At 40.5% G+C, this 23,744-nt stretch overlaps 1 protein-coding gene across 1 annotated transcript in view; it reads left to right on the plus strand.

The window, feature by feature from the left end:
- Window positions 1-23,744, plus strand: part of stau2 (staufen double-stranded RNA binding protein 2) — an 85,646-nt gene that overhangs the window by 36,022 nt on the left and 25,880 nt on the right. Inside the window, exons 11-13 of the mRNA XM_015010265.2 lie at window positions 2,418-2,475; window positions 11,236-11,615; window positions 22,509-22,622. Coding sequence (XP_014865751.2) covers window positions 2,418-2,475; window positions 11,236-11,615; window positions 22,509-22,622 — 552 coding nt within the window. The remainder of the gene's footprint in view (window positions 1-2,417; window positions 2,476-11,235; window positions 11,616-22,508; window positions 22,623-23,744) is intronic.

Genomic DNA, 23,744 nt, shown 5'->3' on the forward strand with positions numbered 1-23,744 from the left:
AAACACGACTAAAGTCTGGGGACTCACGATGACTTTTGATGGATAACGAGAAACGCTCCTACACTGTTTGGGGAAATGTCAGGAAAACTACGGAATTTGTTTTGAGGATTTTCCCCACTTCAACTAGCATTTTGTCCATCCTCTTTTGCAGATAACGTGTTTATCTCTATAGAAATATTATCTGCCAAAAAGTTCTTATGAAAACGTAAAAAAAACAAAAGGTCTGGAAACTCTTGACATTTCAATCTGCAACAGTATAACATCTTCACATTAATAATATGTAGTAACTCTTGTTTAAATTCCATCAAAGACTCAAGTATATACAAAGAGATATCAGATTTATTTCAAACCACATTTGAGCTGTAAACATTTTTATTAGGTCTTATTTCTTCAGTGAAGTGTAGACATACCAACACCGAGTCGACTCCCCTGATTTACCGCTGGTCTCAGTGCTGCTAACCCTATTACATAACACCTTCAGCTCCTCTGAACCAGGTGTTTTGCAAGCGACCATCGATCACCCTCATCTTTATGCGGCTCGTCGGTTTTTAAGCTTGAGAGAGCCGAATCCGATAGGGGACGCGTTGCGTAACCGAGCTTTCTGTTGAATTTTAATTGTCCTCCAGACATCGCCGAAGAAGAACAGCAACGTTGTGATCACCAGCAGGTGTAGGGGGAGGAAGTATTCTCCTGTTTAAAAAAAAAAGCACGGTTGGGTGTATGCTGTTGTTTAAGAGAGAAAATTAACATTCTGTCTGATGTTGATCTGATGGACAAAGAAAATCGTATCTACAATCGCTGTTCCCATTCTCATGTGATTGGAGATACAGCAACAAGGTTCAGGTTGTATGAAACACTAATTTTGGAGGTTTCTGAACAGACAGTGGATCCCAGCTTATTGCAGTAACTCAATCAGGTCACGTTGACCCGATTGATTTCATTTATTCCCAAATCATTGAGAACATGTTAAAAAAATACATGCGCTCCAATTTTTTTAGGAGCTCGGGAAGAAGCACGGGCCCAGAAAAAACACTTTTTTATTTATTGCCCTGATGAGGGAGAATTGCGTCTCTCTGTCGAGTTGTATTTATGCACGAGGGAACAGGAAGTGACAAATTACTTTTTTGATATACTCTGGAGTTTGCAGACTTTCTGATCAACTCACAAAAGTCAAAATCAAATATTTCACATAGATTTATTTTATGGTTAGGCGATTTTTTTTAGGGACAATTACGGTACTATCTGTTTTCTTAAAAGGAGAAAAATGACTGTTCCATGACCTTTTTTTCCTCAAAATTAAGTGCTTAATTTGTAGTTTGTAGTGTAGTTTACAGTCAATTCCATGCTTGTGCTGTACAACCAGACGCATGTTGCACTGCATATCTGGGACTGGGCTGGAATCGGAGCAGGAGGTAAGCATACTGGAATATTGGGACGACTTTTATCAATGTTGATGAACCACAGACTCTTGCTCTTGACGCTTTCCGCTTATCCGCCGACTTGCACCGCTGATGATTGCCGTCTCTTTCAACAAGGAAATGTAATTTGTAATTTCGCAAAATGGTTCAATAATTACTTCAGGAACAACAACAAAAAAAAAGACTCCCAGTCTAAATCCAATCAAGCCTCTGTGTTGCTTCTCAGTTTCAGTTTTTTTTTTTGTTTTTTTTCCTGATGTTATGTCTGATTGGATTTTTTTTTTAACTCGATTTATTACAAAAAGTCAAAAATATGTTGTTTTCTTTGTCTATTCTAAATTAAATAAATAATAGTAAAATAGAATATATTTAATAGCCTCTGGTCTCTCAGACTTCATTCTAGGAATTTGTTGGCTGATCTACTTTCCCTAAGTCTTCAGATGCCCTTGAGGCCTGCAGCTTTTGTAGAAGAGCTCATCTCTGCTGTGATCACCCTCCATCTTGCCTCATCTATTCCCTCCGTCCCCTGAGAGCTTTTTTTTGTTCTCCGCTCCCACTGAGGGACCTGTAGAGGGCTGCTCAGAGGCAGTGGGTTGGATTTGTTTACAGCCATGACATCTCTTCAGCTGTTGCACGCATCAGGAAGAATTTGTTTCTGTTTCAAACACCTACTTGTGGCTGTTTGTGTTTGTGCAGGCAGATAGGCTTACCGCTGCAGTAGAAGGAACCCTTTTTCAAGTTGCTAAATAGTGACACACACACGCACACACACACACACACACACACACACACCCTCTAAATAAGTAGCTGGCTTAGAGAGACAGTAGTCTCCATAGGCACCCCATCTTGTGAGCGTTTGTCTCTTTGTGGACCAAACAGTAGGAAGGAACTTGTCTGACATGCGTGAAGAAGCTGTCTGTTCAAGAATCGACATCTCTCTTACCTCTCCTCCTCTCCCCCCCGGGTCCCCCTTCTCTGCTTCTCTCTCCATCTCCACAGATGGACAACAAAGGCTGGAACGGACAAAAGGCGCCTTTTACCGAAGCAACGAGTAACAGTGAGTATCGGCACGTCTCCCTGTGTCTATTGCCATTTCCTTCTCCTCCTCCTCTCAGGCTTTCCAAAACCCCCTCCGATCTCGCAGGTGGTTTTAGCCACCGAGATGGCCCGGCGTTTAATCTCTGTGACTGGTCAATGGGCCTCTGACTGTCAGCTTAATTGGCCGTGCGTCCTCGTGGGGAGCCTGCGAATTCAGGCTCATTCACACGGGCTTACAGGGCCAACACACGGGGGCCCTCCGGGGAGTCCCTCCACTACCTTCCCGAGCAAAAAACGCAGCCTTTCAGTCAGGATTAACACACAAGCACACAGAGGTGCACAAACACACACACACACACACGTTGTTCATCCCACTAAACAGACACAAAACGAGCATGTTCATATAAAATAAGAGTTCTTATGGACAAAGATAAATCACAGGATGTTATTAATGTATTATGCACCTGAGGCAGAATGTATGAACATTGGTTTACAATGTTTAGGTTTAGGGTTTAAGCGTCTTGAACTCACCTTTGGCATCTTTTATTCCTCTTTCTGTCTGTTTGTGAACATTTTATGCCAAAACTATTTGACATCTGTTGACCTGAATATCACATGGGATGTTCTGTTCAAAGATATTCTGTTTTGTCTAGAATGCTGACCCGTGTTTTGGCTACATTAAAAAAAAAGAAAAAAAAGAAAGAAATAAGGTGCATCCTAAAAAAAAAAAAAGGAATCAGTTTAATTTTTTTTTTCTATTTTAGGTACACTAGATTGTCAAATGTGTTTTGACTGTGTGGCTTTCTCACTCATATAAAACTAGTCTGGCATCGCTTTGCTGCTATGCCGGCGTCAGTTTTGCACGTGTGGTGTCCTCATATGATGCCCGTCTAGAATTCAGTGGCCGACCTATTTGTTTGTAAATGTTTGCACAAGCAGTCTGCTTTTCTAGATGATTAACTGTCTATACCTGTAGCCATAAAACAAAGTCATATACACCAGATTGGGTGAAAATATAGTGTATATAGAATGCTTATTTATCAGTACTAGCCAGTATTTAGATTTAGCTTTTGCAGTAACGCGACCTTCTAACCACACTTTGAACCTTAAAGCTGTGTTTACTTTGTTTTACACATTTTATAAAACAAAAAAAAACAAAAAATCCTGACTGAATTCTGTTAGTCATCATCAGGACCAAAATGCACATTTTTATCCTTCGGGGTATTGAGTCTTACTCTCTGAGAATCAGCTCAACTGTTTCTCATAAAGCACCGCTCAAGCAACAACATACCTGAAGCTCTACATGACATGGGCAGTAAAACCAGACGCAAGAACATTAAAACTTTTATAATCCGTTTATAAATGGTGATAAAAACCTTAATAAGACGGTCGATAGAAGTTAAAAATATACTAAAGAAAATTAAGGCATGTTGAAGTTATAAGCACATATGGTTACTGAGTAAAAAAAAAAAAAAAACAGTAACATTTGATCAATGCTACTGAAGACTGCCTCCAGTTCTGGACCACACGTTTCAGTAAGCCTGCATATTCAAAGCAAATGATTGATTTGGAATTACAGAGGATATTAAAATAGCTACCTTAGGGTGCAGCATTGCCAATAAAGGTTTGATAAGTAGTAAAACGTTAATGTCAGTACTAGATTAAAACATATGGAGGCGTTTTATAATTTATTTTAGAGCTACCTGGTAATACTCTAGCTGCCTTATTTTAGAATAATTGTAAAAATATCTTAACATTAATTGTTTTTTTTCTTCTTCTTCTTCCAAAAAGGGGCATTTTATCTGCCCAGTGAAGCAGAGCAGCTTTGTAAACAAGCAAGACTTTATTTTGGATGAGCTGAGATTTGTGGGAGAGCAACACAACAGCCAGGGGTGATAATAATCTTGTTCTTAAATTAAAAGTCTATGCCCCTGTATGTTTTTTAAAATAATAAGAACAAACCATTCCCATAGACATCCTGATTTAATGTTATGCTTGTAACCTTAGCACCAGATTCACTTCCTCTGATTAGTAGAACGGGGGGCCATCAGCATTAAACAGTAAACATTAAGGCTGTAACGGTATGCAGATATCATTGTTGTCAGTATGTTTTTGATTTGCTTCAATAAGCAACTTACGTTGTGCAATATTTCCAAATCTAGTGAGCTAATATCTTCATAGCTTCAGCTTTTTCACATTAAATTTAGCTAAAATATTAGCTTGCTGTTGATAAATTACCACAGACGCAATATAAGACAAACATTATTGAAATAAATGTATTTAGATTTTTAATTTTTTTTGCACAAAATAATTCAATAATGTTATAATTTACTTAGGTATGTAAAGTCCCAGAGTAAAATTGTATAATTTGAGGGGAGTTGGACTCAAATACTCTTAAAAGGAAATGAAAGAGATGCTGTTTTGTAGAAACGGCTGTTTCCCCCCCTCATCTGTATGTTGTTAAGAAAATATCATTTAAAAACCTATCATTTTATTTCTTGGTTTCCCATTTCGTGTTTTTGTTGTAGTTGTAGTCCAAGCTGGGCATTGTCTAGTGGAGAATGTCAGATTTGTTGAAGGTGAAACACATTATACGAAAATAGTCAGTGTCCTACATCACCCAGTGTGCTAAATTAGCCTGCTATGCACTGAGTCTGATAGGTTGTGACGTCCCCAGCTGATAAAAGGTCCTGACATTTTTACTATGATACCAACAAAGTTAATGCCAGGAGCTTAGAAAGAAGCTGAGAGGCTGAAAACGCGTTGTTCAAATGTAAGCTTTCTGCTGTCCTTTGACATAGTACATCCAATATTACCTTTGAGAATAGAATTTATTTAATCTTACAGACTCTTAAAAACAATTCTGCACATTGATTCTATTTTTTTGTTTTAGATTTGAAATACAGAATTTGGATGAGAACATGAACCTCTCCCCATACCACCCTGATGCCTTAATTTAGTCCAATCTTGTGAAAGATGCATCATCTTCATGTTTACAGATTGATGATTATGCTCTCGGATGAAGTGTTTCAGTGTTTGTGGTTTCTATGGTAACTCAGGATGCAGGAGTTGCCCAATACCTCCAGAGTTGAGCTCCCTGGGGAAATGTCTTCCTTATTTGGAGACCGTTTCTGCTGTTGGCATTGAATGCGCCGCTGGTCCGCTGCCATTCTCGGTTTATCTCGCGCACCGTGCATGAGGCTTAACTATCTGCTAATCAGCTCTTAAAAACGCCCGATCCGCACAACACTCACATGACGCTAATGTCTGGATAATGTTTTTGCATAAACACCATTTACAACTCATTCAAACAAATACAGCTGGTCTCGGTTTTCTGTGTGCGCCTGCAGTTGGTGAATGGAAGATGTTTCTGATTTCGTCCTCTGTGCTGATTGGCTGAACACATTTTGGTTAAAAAGTGTTGTAACAGACTTGGCTGAGAAGGGGACTTTGCAGCTTTTACACCCAAATGCCAAAAATTGGATTAATAGGTGCATTTCTTAACAAATGTAAATACTCTTTATTGATAACAGTGATGTAGCTGTGGCAGAAGCAAAGTGCACATTGTGCAGCCGTGGGAAATAAGTATTTGATACACCATCAATTTCTCAAGTATTCACACTTACAAAGAATGGAGAGGTTTGTAATTTTCATCATAGGTACATCTCAAATATGAGAGACAGAATCTAATATAAAATCCATAAATCCACATTGTATATTTTTAAATAATTTATTTTATTGCATGAAATAAGTATTTGATGATAGCCAACAGAGTTTCAGGTTTGTTTGTTTATCTGGACCCCCATAACAACGGCTACTCTTCCTGGGGTCCACATCATAAAAACGATATATATATATATATATATATATATATATATATATATATATATATATATATATATATATATATATATATATGCTACATAAACAGTTAAACACGCCTAACTAAATGCACTATTATAGCACTTTATGTAATAAAATACTGAAGTTATATTGGAAACAACACATTTTCACTATTATAACACTAAGTACTAAAATATTTTAGCGGGGCATTTGTTACGTTTATAGCAGCTGACAGAAGTGAGTTCCATGTTTTCATTCCTCTAAAAATTAAGCTTACCTCCGAAGACTGAGGTAGTAGGGGACCCCTTGCTGTGCGTTTCGGGTCGTCGTCGTGCTGAGCGACCGCGCCACGACTCGTCTTCAGTGCTCTCGCCGAAGGAAGAAAGTTGCTGCACAAAATTTCATGATGCTCTCCTCAGTACAATGCAGTCGTCCTACACACTGCAGGATTTTAATCAATGGCTATGTAGTGTGTTACTATGGTAACCTGTAGGACTATGGTCTCAGCTCTCTTCAGGTCGTTGAGCAGATCTTCCTGTTTTCACTGCAAACTGTCTTAAAAAAGTGTCTTTACTTGTGGATAATCTTTGCTCGCAGTAAAATGTCGAGCTTCAAATCGTCTAGAAACTTCAGCCATAACTGCTTCTCTTTCTTATCTTCTTGGCACTGTGTTAGCACACTGTTTTGTGCTCCGGCTCAGCAATTTGTTAAAACTGCTGGGCCCTCTACAAGTAGTTACGCTTGGAAATGTGAATCTGGGAGTCGAGTCTGTGCGAATCATTTTCATTTTCACTCTTATTTTCTGACTTAATCATCCCTGACAGCAACAGTTCAGTTGTTAGACTAATTTTTTTCCCCCCTCCGGTCTATTTCTGGTTCATTATTGCAGTGGAAACATGGTGAAATATCTTTGCTGTCGTCATTAATTTGGTTTTCCCAGGCATAAACAATAGTGCCCATTAGAAAATCTTGCAGAACAAACTGGGCTAATAATACAATTTTAGGGCTGATTAACTTTGAAAAAGTGATCACAATGAAACTAGCAAAACACAAACTTGGCAGCAGAAAGGCAATAAACCATTGTAGCGCCGTAGACATTGTAGAGAACCCTCAATAAAACCTCACGTAGTGGGAATTTTACTACCCTGGATTAGCATTGATATAATCTGATTTTCTTTAATCTTATATTTTTTTCAACATTTGCAAAGAAATGCAATAACAGTTAATATATATAGAAATCCTGACTTTTGATAGTCTGTGCTTTTTAATGTAGCAGTTATAAATAAAGGACTTCTGCAAATATACATTGCCTTGAACACCCTATACTTTTCAGATTTTGTCATTGCAACTTATAATTTCAATTTATTGCTTTTCCATTTTCTTTACTATTAAAAAGCCAAAACATGTGGTGTACATTTGTCTTGATTCAGTCATTTGCAGGAGCACCTTTTGTTGCTCTGCTAGGGCTGCAAAACATACCCAGTTCCATCTCGGTATCGGCTTGTTGTCATGGAGGATAAGATAGAAACTCCAGCCGAAACAACAGCATCCCCGCAGCATGATGCTACCACCACAGTGTCTCACCATGAGAGACACCGCAAGATTTATGGAGTACATCCACAACTCCTCTCCTCTAATTTAGTGGGGGGGGGGGGAACAGTGAATGTGTCATGAGCGTGTGTTTGTGTGTGTGTGCGTGCGTGCGTGCGTGTCTGTCCTTTGCCCTCGCGTGATCCGCGGAAGACGCAGCTCCAGCAAACAGGGTGGCTTAAAGACAGGAAGGGAGCGTAAAAAGAAAGCAGAAGAAAACGAAGTAAGAAGAGTGATTTTTCTCCCTTTTATTCCCATGGGTGCTGCAGCAGGGCTTTTCACTTGAGTTGCCACAATTCATTTCCTGCCGCCCGTATGTGTGTTTGTGTGCATGCGTGAACTATGTAAAGGTCTTGCTCCACACTGGTGATTTATAGCGGCGGGCTCCGGCCTTATCTGTTTTCGATCAGTCTCATGCTCGGCTCTGGCTTCCTTCCAGCACTCCCCTGGCCCACCGGACACTGAGTCTGGGTGGGACCCCCTCAGGAACAACACAGCTCTCTCTCTCTCTTGCTCTTTTATCCCCCTCTCCTCTTCTCAGCTTTGGCTTGTTCACCCCCCCATCCCCTCCCGCCAACCCAACTTTCCCTAACTTGCTCTTGCTTCGTGCACAAAATTTCACAACCGCTGTCTCAACATCACGCAAAAATAAACTCCGTCACTCTTGCTTATTCGCTCGCTCTGGCTGTGTTTCTTTGTCTTGCTTCTCACGCTCACCATCTGACATCAGCTTCGAGTACTCAGTCACATGCAGTCGTCCTCACATTGCACACTCCTCCGTCGGTATTCTGATGTCATGCTGGATGACTTCTGTTATTTTATTCCGCCGCGTCCATCGTGCAGCTTTCGCTCGAATTTAAATTCCAGCCATGAACATGACCTGGGAAAGGAGGGAGAAACATCCTCGAAGTTGTGTCACGGTTGGCGATGGGGCAGTTTGTTGTAGCATGAGTAATAAGCCTTGGATTTCGTTTTCTTCTCTCTCTTTTTTTTTTTTTTTTTTTTTCGGAACGAGAGCCAGCCTCTCTTTGTGCTCGGAATGGGAATCGCTGTCAGCGCGTTCCCAGAAACCTTAGACATGAGTTTACTACAAGTGTGCAAATCTCCGCCGTTGTGCGGTGGATGGTAAATGTTAACTGAAACAGGAAGTGGCTTGTCAGTCATGGCGCTCGCTCCAGCACTTTCTCCCAGCTGTTACTCCACACACACACTCACACATACATACACACACACACACACACACACGCACGCACGCACGTGCGCGCACACGCAGAAACAAGCCCTCAGACAGACACGCAGACTCAAAGACAGCTGGTCTTCCTGTCTCTGCTGACCTTGGACGGGCTCCTCGCGGGGTTTTAGCATCCACTCATCCTCACATCCTCTTTTATCGTAACTACCTCACAAGCACATCCTTGCCTGCTGTCTTCTGCCTTTGACATGCCTCACATGTTTGTCTTTCGAGCTCACAGCTTCGGTGGAAGCGTTAAACTCTAGGTTGTGTCCTCCTTCGGTCTTTCATGACTATCCCTTGACAGTGTTATCACTAACCAACGTAAAATAGTTTCCAAACTGGATAAAGAAAACTCCTTTAGTTCGGCGAGTTGTGGCAGAGCTCCTATTTAACGGAAAGCTTTGCAGACAGTAAAGGGCTTCATTTTCCTGCATCTGAATGGCTCTGAATGTTTCTTAAGAAGAATTCATCAAGGTTTTGTTGGGTCTCTGGGATTGACGGAGTGTTGAAAGTGGGACAGCTGATACTGCTGTTTCTCATCAGGGATGAAGTCACTGACGGCCTGTTGATATCGGTGGACGCTCTGTTTCTGTCTCTGTTTGTGTTTGAGAGTGAGAGAGAAAGAGGCTTTAGCAGTCAACCTGATGTAAAAGTCTAAAGATACATTAATGGAGCTTAGACCTGCTGATGTAATACCAGAATGTCAACTGTGATAGAAATGAGGATCTAAAATTTGTGCCCCTTTTACTCTGATTACTCTGAGTTCAACAAATTGACTTTTTAGTGATAAGTCCAAATAATTGTATCTCAAAACGCAGCCGACTTTTTCTGACAACATGGAGTTGTCCATGGACTTTATTTCTAAATCCAGTTTTTTAAGACGTCATTATTCATTTATGTTATGACATTTTCTTTTTGGTTTTGGCAGTAAAATGCAATTTTCGTCCAACCTTTTGTCGAATCTTTTTTAAATTATGCACAATCTAAAATCAAAATAGGGCAATTTTCTGACCTCTAGATTTTTTACTTTTAGATTCTGAGCCTATTGTTCTTATGTTTTTGTTTTTTACTATGGACAAAATAAGCACAGAATATAAAAACATTATATGTTTTGAGCATTTTTTGTTCACAAATTATGACTTGAAAGATCTATATTTAGCTTCCACCCACGTTGTTAGCAGATCTAAGACGTTTTTTTTCTAGATGCAAACGTTTTTCACAGCGCTAGCTGAGTAGCTGTGGGTCTGTTTACGACCGAGCGACTGAGGAATCTGTTTAGACGTGACTTCAACACATTCGCAACGATAAAAGCTACAAGAACCAAGTTTGCCATCTTATTGAGTAGTTCTGCACAACAGCAAGTCAAGGAATATTTAGATTGTCATTATAAAGTCAAACAGAAGCAAAGCAGTGAAGTGTTGCGTTCGCTTTGACTTGTGTTTCGCTGCACACTGAATGTTGGTGTTGATTCTCAGTCATCCACAGCAGGACGATCCTAAGTAGAAGTCCAGTTTCCTTCCGCACTCAGGGTTGCAGGCAGAATAAATGAGTGATGCTCTGAAACAAACAGCCAGCGATCAAAATCTCAGTGATATGCATTTGTTCTGGGAAGAATTGGAAAATCACTGTTAAACACTTGGTTGGTGAAATGAGTCAACTCAATAAGGACGGTAGACACAAAAGTGGGGTTTTATGTACAGAGTAATACGTGGAGTTTCTTAAAATATGACATTTTTATTTTTATTGTTGACACATTTTCTTTGTCTTTCTCCTCCTTTTTTGTATCGTCTTGTCTCAGACGTCCTATGCTGCCTTGAAGCCACCATGTGTTTTTTAATCTCTTCTGCGGTCAAATAAAATATTGACAAACAATTTAATGATGCGAATGAGGAATATCCCATCAGATAGCCTGGTTTTTACAGCTGTTGCTAAAGAATTTTGAAAGAAAAATCAAATTTTTCAAGAAAAAAGTCTAATGTATTTTATCTGTGTGAACAGTACACGTTTTCACGGTATTGTTCCTTCCTTTTTGGTACAGATCTTTTGACCACTGTTGTCAATCCATGCAGTTGTTATATTTAAAATTGTTCTTATTCAATTTCATTCCTCCAGCCCAGAAGGGTCTGCTCCACCTCAGCCCCGACGTCTACCAGGAAATGGAAGCCAGCAGGAAGCAGAGTGGCAGCGCACCAGTCACCGGCAGCAGCGGCGGCGGCGGCGGCGGCGGCGCCACCGGAGGGTCCGTCAATTACGTTGCATCCAAAGACGCGGGGTCCTGCACTGCCCCTCTGCCCCCAGGACATTCTCCGTATTACAGCGGCTCGTCTTCCTCGCCCAGCCCCACTGCTACCATGGCCAGAGAGCTGCTGCTTAACGGCCAGTCACCTCCAGCGGATGGGTCGCTGCCCGTAAAGGGGAAGAACCTGGCCTGCAGTGTTTCTGTGCAGCCGGCACAGCAGCTGGACTACCTGGCTCACATCCAGGGCTTCCAGGTAGGAGTCAGAGATGTGGCGCCAAGGCGTCTTTTAAGTTTCTCCTCTGAATTTCTGGCCCTGAACTTTATGTACGTGTCGCTGCTGCGGTGCTCAGGGAGGATATAAGTATACAAAAGACACAAGTACTTTGCGATACTAGTTAAACTGCGGTAGACTCCGGTTCTTGTTTGAGCGAAGCAGCCATTTTATCCGAGCGCAGACCACAGAGGAGACCGCTAAAATAAAACAAAATGTCTAACTCTGCATGAGAAATGAAACCTGCACGCCATAAATATGAGAGTCATAGTTTGCAAAGTTAAACAAGAATAAAAGCACCCCGTGCTTTCGTTGGCTCAGCTGTTTTTAAAGTAAAATAATATGTTATTTAGAAATGCACCAATGGGCTTTTCATCCGTGATGCAGATTTGTGTTTCTTTGAAGTCAGGACTACCAATTCAGATCTTGACTGATTATAATTTTGTTTTGTTTTTTTTTTAAGACATGTAATCTTGAAAGAGAAGTAAAACGCTGCTGGTTCTTTGATAGAGGTGCTAGAAAATGAAGGTATGACAGCATTATCACCTTTTTATGCATCAAAAGGTCTTCTAGATTCATATCTGCTTTGTTTTTAAGTTAGCGAGCGCAGCAGAGCTGTTGGTTGACGTGTTTATAGATCGCCACTTCTACATGGGAGAGGGAAAGTGAAAGTGAGATGAAACAAACCTGATTACGAGCCATTTAACCTGTCAATCTCTGGCCAGAACCGCTCAAGGTGGCCAATTCCTTTCTGGCGAATTGATTGGTGCATCTCAAACAGTTGCAAAAGTGCATTCTTTGCCATATCCGAGAGTGAGTTTTGGATTGTGCTTACCTTAAAAGAAATAAATAAAAAAAATCTCGACGAAAAAAATAGTTAACCAGATGAATGTAATTCTGTGATTTAGCAGATGTGCAGTAAATAATAAGTTTGCAGTATTTTATGATTGTTTGTTGTTGAAGTGTCGGTGTGTTTAGAACATCATGTAATAGACTGAAAGCACAATCAGTTCTCATTAGCGGACCTGGAGAGAAAGCACCAGCTTCACAGGTGGGTCTGTCGGTACCAAACCAGACACATTCACACACCCTCTTCCAGGTCTGTGTGCGTGTGTGTGTGTGTGTGTGTGTGTGTGTGTGTGTGTGTGTGTGTGTGTGTGTGTTTTCCACTCGGGGGAGAGAGAATCTGTTGTCTGTTTCAATCTGTACATACCTGCGCGCTGATACCAGCCCCTGCTCATTTAAGCCGCAGATGCTTTTTATCAGTTGGAGCTAAAACATTTTATCTTAACCTGCTGAGGGTTCCTTTGAAAGGCCTTTGTTATTGCTCTTAGCCTTCCTGTGTGGATGTAACCTGAGAGAGCTCTGCCGCCTGGCCAATCACACACACACACACACACACACGCATGCACGCACTCAAACAGCAGGTCCTGTTTAGTGGAAACGGATGAGCCGGGCAAAAGCTTGCCTGTAAAGTTGGCGTTCTTGTAGTTTCCTAAACATATTTACTGTAACATATTACATAGTTGTGTGCTTTTTTTTTTTTTTTTGCCTGTAAATGCTTGCAGACATTTCTGGGAGTAAAAACACAAACAAGCATCGGTTTACACGCTGATCCCCTCGTGTTTCTTAAGCAAAGAATTCAGGCTGTAATTGAGACATGCTGACAATGTGTGTTCCTTTGAGAGGATGTTTCATATCTTCTGGGTTTGTAATAAAGACCTCTGCTTGCTTACAGAGCTGTGTTGAGCAAACCCTCTAAGCTTTATACGTCGCTGGTCATCACTGATTTTTAATATTTAACCAAAATCCCATCGCTTGATTCTTTGTGTCCAAGTGATTTTCTATTTGCACGGCCTACTAATCGATTTTTCTTTTTGTTTGAAACTCGATAATGCCGTCATTGTTGGATTAGAAATCTTGTCATGTTATCCAAGTGTGCAGATTACAGTGACTAAATTAAGGAAACCTGGCCAGCACCGAGGGCGTTCTCAGGAGACAAAAGCTCGAGTCTACCTGCTAAGCCTTTTTTTTTATCTAATTGGAAAACAGCCGCAGGGGGGAAACTCGGAGCGGCTAAGCAACAGTGTTTTTCTGGCGGTAGCTCGGAGCGTAGATATTGGCACCTGTTCCAGAGTTTTTGTTTGTCCTAATAATTTGGTTGCTGTGTTGTTGCCACAGTGGACATGTGAGAGCGTGAAAGTAGGACAGAGACAAAAAGGGAAAAGAAAAAAAAAATGCTGAAAGTCAAAGACACTTAGGACAAAAATCTCCTTGTTTTCTGTAGTTCCTCGTCTTTTTTTAGGTTTTGCTTTATGGCCATTTTGTTGCTGTAGATTTACCTGTCGTCAATCATAAATTATCTGTATTCCATTTGTTTTCCCATTGACACTGCATTCTTGAAATGTTTGTTCAGTTTTTCTGCTTGTCGTTCCTCGTCACAGTGACATCTTATTTTTGTGAAAAGAATTACGCTGCCACCCATTTTCTTCCCAGTTGACATGGTAGACTCAAACTTGGATGGTGTTTACAGCCCTTCAAGTTTCCTACATTTTTACTCTGCCGATAATCACCCCAAACAAACACTGTGATTTATCTTTTTTAAAGTTGCTTGTGAAGTGATGGCTTCTTCCTTGCTGAGTGGCCCATTTGTCCTGACAGAACTGGTGTAACTAAACCAGATTTTTAAATTTGGGTCAGAGATGACGTCTCCACAAAATTGACTACAAGTCCTTCTCAAAAAAATTAGCATATTGTGATAAAGTTCATTATTTTCCATAACGTAATGATAAAAACTAAACTGTCATATATTTTAGATTCATTGCACACCAACTGAAATATTTCAGGTCTTTTATTGTTTTAATACTGATGATTTTGGCATACAGCTCATGAAAACCCAAAATTCCTATCTCAAAAAATTAGCATATTTCATCCGACCAATAAAAGAAAAGTGTTTTAATACCAAAAAAAGTTAACCTTCAAATAATTATGTTCAGTTATGCATTCAATACTTGGTCAGGAATCCTTTTTCAGCCTTCAATGCGGCGTGGCATGGAGGCAATCAGCCTGAGGGACTGCTGAGGTGTTATGGAGGCCCAGGATGCTTCGATAGCGGCTTTAAGCTCATCCTGACTGTTGGGTCTTGCGTCTCTCAACTTTCTCTTCACAATATCCCACAGATTCTCTATGCGGTTCAGGTCAGGAGAGCTGGCAGGCCTGTGCTCAATAAACCAGTAAACCATGTACCAGTGGTTTTGGCACTGTGAGCAGGTGCCAGGTCGTGCTGAGAAATGAAATCTTCATCTCCATAAAGCTTTTCAGCAGATTGAAGCACGGAGTGCTCCAAAATCTCCTGATAGCTGCTGCATTGACCCTGCCCTTGCTGCTGCTTTTATAGTAAAACCCTCTTCCTCTCTGAGTGGCCTTCCAGGCTGTGTTACTTCAGCACTCATTTCTCTGGAGACAAATACACACAGCTTCACATTTTTGGGGTGAATAATGCACATTTCACTCTAAAAACACATTCTTTTGTGTCTCGGTTGGACACAGCCATAGAGTTTTTAATGGCATCGTCATGTTTGTGGAAATTATGTTAGGAGTGAGCCACAATTCTCAAGAAGGTCCACAATTCCCTTCCTGCTTTCTTGCCCTGGTTTCTTTGGATTTTACCTATAAACGCCACAGAAGGACACAGTGTGTTTGAGGTGTTGCGTTAAAATACCCACCCAATGAAAACGCTGTCCTTGCCGGGTGGCGGGTGTGCCTCGTTTTAACTCCGACGTTGTGAGTCAGAAGCTGACGTAGCCACGATGTCATCACCTGTGCTTTCCCAAATAATCTAAAGCATACTAAACTTAGCAGGAGAATATAAAATAAAAATTATAGCTCATTATTCTGGCGTTTACCAAGAAAAATTATTTTAGTTGCTCTAACTGTGTTGAAAAAGGAAAAAAAAAAAAAAAAAAGTCGAATATGATTTAAGGTCAGGAAATAAGAAAGAAAAGTTCCTCTTTCTTTCTTTTTATAGAGTAAAAATTTGGTTTCAACAGATGATGTGAATTAAATCTAGTTGCATGTTTTTTCTATACGTTGTAAAATAAACTGGCTCTGTTGCATTTATAACTAAATGAGTGAACAGCATGCGCCCTTTTCCATAAGCCATATTCCCTGGTAACTGGCAGCAACAGCAGATGTGACACCTTTGTAGCCCCATTCTGAGGTTACGCCACTCCTGATGCTGTTCCTGCACTGCCGTGGAAAATATGACAAGAACCGCTTTGTTTATTGTTTCATTTTGACCAGCCTGTCGGGTTTTATTATCGACATTGGGCATTAGATCTTTTACTCTAAAAACTGAGGTAATATTAAAAATTCAGTGGCACAGAATCTTTGAAGACTGAGGGTGGAAACGAAACCCCTCAGTGTTTCTCGAGAGTTTGAGGGAATAGATCAACCTGCTTTATTCGACATTCCAAGTCATGTTTAAAGAGATAAATCCTCTGTTTTATAGCCTCTCTCCGTCCAAAACAACAAATCCGAGATGCTAATCAGCCGAGATTCTTTTAGCGGGGTCGTGGTGAGCTTAACGTTGGAGACGGATTTAGAGGCAAAGCGGGGATGTACTCTTTGCTGCACTGAAATCAGAACGTGATGTTGGAAATCCCATGTTAATGAAAACACTATCCTTGCCGGGTGGCGGGTGTTGATATCCATTCACTCCAGTTCCCAGGATTTCTCACACTTTCACACTGTTTGTTCTTCCCTCTCTCCGCTTCCTCCTTTGGCCGTGTAGAAAAACCACATCAAGCGGCGCCGACTATACCTAGTACACTGCCTGGCAGTTTCTGAGCTTACACAAAACACACCCTTTTTTTTTTTTCCACCTTTTTTTTCCTCCCTCCCTGATCTCCTCTGCTCACTCTCTCTCTCTCTCTTATCGAGATCAAATGCATGATCTGCTGCAAGCGCTCAAAGACCAACAGTTTGTTTCCAATCTCCCTGTCATCATTTCATTCCTCCGCTCTCTGTTTACTCTGGGATTTGCTTTAGAAAATACATTTTGGGGTGGCTAATCCCACCACGCTTTATTTCTGCGGCCCCCGGTGATGGCTTCCAGCTGCAGTCTGCGGCATATTTGTGTGAAGAGCAATCTTCGAAAACAAGTTTTGTCTGTGGTATAAATCAGACTGCTAATGCTCTGCTGGCTCGGCGCACAGTCTCTGCTCACATGGTGGCCCTCCGTGTGCGTGTCGACGCGCATGCCTGCGTCTGCGTGCGTTTAGCAAAACTCGGCAGTGATGTTTTTGCGCCGCAATCAAGCCCATTTGCGAACCTTTAAATCAAATACCCTCAAGTGCCAGCGCTGCATTTTTTTGCTAATTTGAATATGCAGCATAATCGCTTTTCCTCGCCTTTGTTCTCGTGTATTTTGATAGTATTGATCATATTTCATTGAATCCCCGACATTTGGCAGCAGTGGCGGTTGTGTGCCACCGCAGGCTCGGCACGTAGAGACGGAGGGTGTGTTCACCCTGGCACTTTGTTTGGAATCTGAAACAATACTTTTCATTATGTCCTCACGCAAGTTTCTCAGAAAAACTCTAGGCCTGCATTTTTCCTCCAGTTTTAAGTCGTTCTGTACTCAATGAGCTCTTGTCACAAGACAAGTTTCGAAGCGTTCCCATGACTGTTCTGTGAGAGGGGGGGGGGACATAAAAACACAAATTTGTGCTGTTGTCTTTGACTGAATCTTCATGGATGTTTGAGTTTTGCCAGCAGGATCTACCCCAAAACACTATTACTGCCCTACGTCAGGAAGATAGTACAGAAAATGTACAGTTTGTCTTGAAATCACGCAGCAAATACTAACTTAAATATCATTAAATGTTACTCTGCTAACATACTTTATTTACAGGGGGATATTTTACGGGACAGAGCATACCCATCGACGTTCCTGTTGAAAACTGTTTCCCAAAAAGTAATTTGCTAAACCTGCGCAGCTCGCACTCGCAATTAAAACCGAAACAAATCTCCTTTGAAACGAGACGTCATGGGAACGCAGCTGAGTTTATTTCGAACTGAGGATCTCGTTTTCATAAAGACTTTTGGTGGTGAGTGCGTTTCAGGAGGAGCACCTTTGTTTGGCCTCCACATCCTGCTATTCCTGGAAGTCCAGAGAATATCAACAGTCCACTCGAAACCTCTTGACTCCAATGAAGTGGCTTATTTTGGAGCCTAATTGATCTTTGCCGGATTCTCTCAGCAGAGGCTTGACAACTATGAAGTCAATGTTATTTCCTACTAGCTGCACGTTGTTGTGAAATCCTCGTATTTAAGCAAGCAAATAATGCAACAGCCCTCCGGTTCAGTGTTTGTTCTAGAAGATACTCTTACAGCGTTGTGAAACTTCATCTTCAGGATCTGTGTGGGCTTCTCTCGCTGCTCCCCAACATTTCATTTCTGATTTTAAACTAAGGGTGTTGACCTACATAATTGTTTATGTAACATAGATTTTGCCAAGCTTCATAAACAGTGACTGTGGGTTTTTTTTTTTTTTGGTTTGTGCATGTTTACATTTGCTTGAATGAAGAGGGCCATTGGAAGATGAGCCGTCCAGCTTTAGAAGCCAGATGTCAGAGGTCGCTCCACATTAGTGCCACCGATCAATTGCAGGCCTTGCATAACTCTCCTGCTTCTTTGTCTCCAAAGGAAGTGGATTAGAGGTTGTGTTTTTGTGATGGGACCAGGGATGATTAGTCGGGCCTGTTTAGAATGCATCCGCTCACAGATGCACTCAAAACAGGCCGGCTAGCATTTGAGAAAGGGGCTGCTTGTTTTTAAGACGCTCGTTAGTTCGGTTTCCGCCAAATCATTACAAATGAAATGATCCTGTGTAGACGCTGACGGGTCAGTCAACTTTGTTTCCTGCCTTCGTTTAAGAGTCGGTGGTAAATCCTCAAAGTGGTCAGATATATTGACTGTTTTGTCAAAAAATAAAAAAGCCACCAGGATCGTAGAACCCACGGGTGATTTTTGGTGACCTGCCAGTTTTCAGTCATTTCTTGACCTCATCATGTTTAGCGTTCTGTTTTTGATCAGAAATCAAGAGGAAAGAGAATGAAGTGGAGGAAATCAGAAAAAAATCAATAAAATTTACAAAACAAGATTTATTTACATCTAAACTCTAGTATTCAATATTCTTTGCAGTGGAATTCAGAAGATATAGAAAATCATTAAAAGGTAAAAAAATATATTAGTCAATATTTACTAATTGATGTGTGGCTGGGAATGATTGATAAACAACATTTTATCTGTTCTACAAGCATAAAGCTACCCTGCTTCATTTGTTCCCAAGCCTGTGTAGATTGACCAGTGTGCTGGAGATGAGTTTCAATCTTCATTGAAGGGAAAGAGGTGAATTTAAATTCTACATTTTTCTTAAATTGACGAGTACTGTTGATATTAAAACATCTCCGCAACATTATTCTTCCACCACCATTCTTAGCAACGGTGAACCTTTATGAAACTTTACCGGAACATTTTAACAGATATTATTCCTAAGAGCAAAACAAAGAGGAATCTCCTAGAAAGGACACAAATGGAGAATAATAATTAATATGATATTTCAGTTTTATTACCAAGAAATCTAATTTTGTTTTATATTGTTCTATAACAGGGAATTTTTTTTTTGTGAATGAACACCATTTAACTTAAAAGAAATAATGCTTTAGAGAAGGTCAACTTATTTCAGCTGAAGTTTTGACAGTTTGCAGCAGATGATTGGAGCAAAGTGCCCACTGTCCATCATGATTACGTCACGTATCTCAGCCTACTATCCAAAGAAGAATTTGAGGCAGTCACATATAAACAAACACTCCATGCTTTCTCACCTAACTCATTCATGTACAGCATCTCCAAACTTTCCAGCATAAATCTTTTACCAAATTTTGGTATTGTCATCTTTTTCTTTTTCTCCCTCATACATCTTTGCCCCTTTTCTCGTTTTATGTTAAAGTCTGGAGAATCTATTGGAGATTACCCGTCTGGGAAGGCATTTCTTTTTTTTTTTTTCTTTTCCATGGCTGACTTTACTACATTCATCAGTCATACTCATAGCAGATAGCGTTCCACAGTTTATCACTGGGAGCCCGGCTCACCGGCAGGTGTGCACGCACGCACACGCATGCATGCCAGCATGTGCTCTGTGTATGCACCGCATGTAGCATCGCACGGTTGTTCGTGTTTTCATGGAAACATGTTCATATCGCTCCGTGCTTGAGTGTGAATTACGATCAGGCAGCCAGACTTCCATGTGTCTGGCTGCCTGATCGTAACTCATCCGGAGAGAAAAGACGCGCGGACGCACACACCCCACTCTGGAAGCTTTCAGTCACAGATCATATACAGCCGCTGTGTGTGCGCACTTGTGCGTGCACACGAGCTCAGCCTGTACAGCCATCAAATAATGACCTTGATAAGATAAAACTTTGATGCGGTGAGGAGATTTAGGGCACTCAAAGAAAAATAAGCACACGTCTGCATGCAGAGGCTTGTTTTATGACTTTCTGTGATTAAAAGACTTGAAAAACGCTTCTGCCAACATAAATATGCAGATTGGGAGCCAGGACGTTCATTACGCTTGAATTCAAAAGCCGATATCCGTTTTTCCACAAGCTTGTTGTTTCATTGGATCCTTTTAAAGTATGTGAAATATGATTTTGCGTCATCGTTTTGTGCAAAATCATATTTTCCCAGTGAGGTCGAAGTTTCCTGTGCACCGTAGAAAGTCCAGAGTACAGAGCCTTGCGAGAGCAACCCCTCTTTTTCACATTTCATCACATTATGACCACAAACTTTCATTGTGTTTTATTGGGATCTTTAAGTAACAGATCAACACAAATGACCACATAATAAGTAGAAATAATGAATATATTGGTGAGACTATGAATTTTTTTTTTCTTTTTTAACTTTGAGAGTATGGTCACAATTTTACCTGAATAAACATGTTAAGATTACAAAAAAACAGTAATTTTAGTTATAAACAAACTTAGTTATCAGGATCCGACATAGCCAGCTTATTTCATGTAGATCTTTTTCAAATAATCTTTTTAAAGTCCTGCTACTGGTAAGAATTTGATGCTGATGTGAAAGTATAACTTTCTCAAAATTCCTCCTTTTTTGGAGTCCTCATAAAATGTATTATTTATCCTCTTAATATTATGACTTTATTCTTGTGATCTTATACAGTTTTTCCAGGGCAATCCTGGAAGAAAATCCGCTAGAAGACGAGGGACTAAACCAATACAGGAATGGCATAGATTAGTGCATATGCATGTGTTAAAATGGCCCAGTCAAAGTTCAGGCCTAAATTTAATTAAGAGCTTTTGTTTGATAATTACATATGCTCTGCATCCAATCTCCGCTGTTTGGCAAAGAAGACCGTGCAAAACATTTCGAGTCGCTGGATGTCAAATCTGGTAGCGAATAACCCCCAGAGTTGTTGATGATGTTGCGCACCATCCTTTTGAAAACCTTTTCCTTCCACTAATTAATTGACTACTTTGTGTTTCTCTGTCATTTAACTTTTAACAAAATCAGTCCAAGTCTGTACATTAACACAAACGTAACACAAACTTTTAACAGAAAACCCCTCTGTCCTTCAGCGCGTCCGTCTCTTGGTATTAGTTCTTTCAATTCTCATAGTTATGTGTTCTATTTATTAAGATGCCTGCAGCTGTCCTGGGCAGAAGTAGGCCAGGCAAACACATATAAACTCATGCAAGTCCACAGGCGAGCCCTGGGACGGAGCCAGTGAGAAGTAGGGCAGGCTAAGCAGCCACTGTTAACTAAAAGCTCTTCCATCTCAGGAGCAGCCTGTCCCAGAGGAGCAGCATGTCATAACAGTCCTGATTGCACAGCATTTAGGAATGCTTGCGGAGTTGACCTCTCGATTCAGAGGGGTCGCTCACGACGCGATCTCTACCTCGGATGCCCCCTCTCAATCACACACAGATGCACTTTCACTTGTTCTTCATCTGTTGCCGTTCCTGTGTGTTGCTGGGTAATTGAGCGTAAAACTGTTGAGAATTGCAGAGCCTTTTACAATGACAAATCTCAGTGCTTATTCAATTCGAAACATTTTTCTTTAGCCATCCCATCATGAAGTTGTGCTCTGTTGTGAAGCGAAAGAAAGCCGACAGCTAAAATCAGAAAAAGTGTTTGTGGTGCATTTGATATTTGATGTAGTAGCATTAGAGTAATACATAGGCCTGTCATGGTAGCAGGTTTTGTTGGACCATGAATTGGTCCCAGTGGTTATTGCAATAAACAATGATATTGTTATTTTGAGACCATTTTTCAAGTAATGTACTGCTAATGGCATAATAATGCGAGTTCACCCTCTCAGAGACCAATACAATTTAATTTTGCAAAGAATACTTAACTCTACAATTGAAAGATGTTTTAAAAATTCAAAATAAACCCCAGCTAAAATAAAAAATAAAAATAAAATGGAAATAAATACATTAAAAAAACACAATGGATACAATGGATTATGATTTCTCAAATGTGGAAACGAAATTACCCTTAAAAAAATGTAGAATCAAAATGAAAATTATTTAGCTCTTTATAATTTGACATTCAGTTAATTGACTTAGTAATATAAATCACAGGCTTTGTAATAGAAACACAATTTGGTGAAGATTTTCGCCAATATTTGCAAACCATCTTTAAAAGCATTTCCATTTTCCCATTCATGTTCTATACTGTGTTGGTCTACGATACCAACACAGTAATTCCCTCTCCTCCTTTCTGAGGGAATTATCGTGTTTTTATTTCTCTACTCGCTGCTGAATTCGTTTGTTACTTTTTTTTCAGGTGCAGTACAGCGACGCGCAGAGTGGGAAGGATTTCGTGACCTATCTGACCCTGTCCCCAGTGCAAATGACTTTCCACGGCACCGGGAGCACCCTACAAGCCAGCCATGACCAGGTATGTGAGCAAAACAAACATACGAGCTGACAGTTGGGGCCCCTTGCGTGTTTAATGCAACCACATGAATTATTGGGAGTGGATAGAAAAAATAAATAAAAAACGAAAGAAATGCTTTTCTCCATTCAGTTCGTATGAACAGAGAAAGAGAGTTTACCTAGCAAATGCAGTTTTTTTTTTTTTTTTTTTAAATAACAGTTTTTGTAAATAACTGAGGATATATAATATCAGGCTCTTATTGTTTCTTTTTTTGTGGCTTTAACATAGTTTTGGGGTGAAAAGAAAGAAAAAGGACAAATACAGCAGTTATCGGACTGTTTTCCTCATTGTATTCCAGAGATATGACATTCATTTTTTATCACTTTTATTATCTTTAATGTAAAAAAAAAAAAGTGTGGCCGCAAAAAGGAGCAACATTTTAATATACAATATTAACTTGGAATTGCTACACATCTAGCTAAAGACGCTTTGTAATTCATTTACAAAAGGCCATTGTAGTTTATAAATATAAGCCATTAGTCAATATAAAACAGTACAAAATGTTTACTTTTTGTTTGGTTTATATGTAGCTGATTGCATAGTAAATTTGTACTTCAGACATTTTACACTTCAGTTTTGATTTTCCAGCTTAACACACCATAATAATGTTTACTCTTTGGGTTCTGGGACTTTAACCGTTACTCTCAAAGCGTCTTGGCCAGCTGCAAAGTTTTTCCATGCCATCAAAGAAACCCTCACGCAGAAATCTGTTATTTCTTCCCAAGTTTAGGGCAAATTCCTCCTTTTTTTTTTCTTTTTTTTTTTTCTACTCCTTCCTCCCTCTCCAGTTTTCTCACTCATTCTCGCTTGCGTACTCCGCTGTATTCAGAAGGAGGCTCTTTGTCTTGCGTTGCCCAAGCAGAAAACCAGTTGCTTACATTCTATCATCTAAACATAGGACGCCCCTTTGTTCAGCGGCCATCAAAGCTTTAATAAAGGGCCGGCCCGGCCCCGAATGGGACAGCTGACAGGGGGCTGGTGTCGCCAACGCTAATGGAGAGCCGAGCCAATATAGGGCAGGCAGGTCTGCGTCCTTGGGACCTGTTGTTGCCAGGAGCACTGGGGCATGACCGACTGTTAGAG

Source organism: Poecilia mexicana, unplaced genomic scaffold (genome assembly GCF_051168715.1).
Source record: "Poecilia mexicana isolate PSO_F unplaced genomic scaffold, ASM5116871v1 scaffold_20, whole genome shotgun sequence".
NCBI lineage: Eukaryota > Metazoa > Chordata > Actinopteri > Cyprinodontiformes > Poeciliidae > Poecilia > Poecilia mexicana.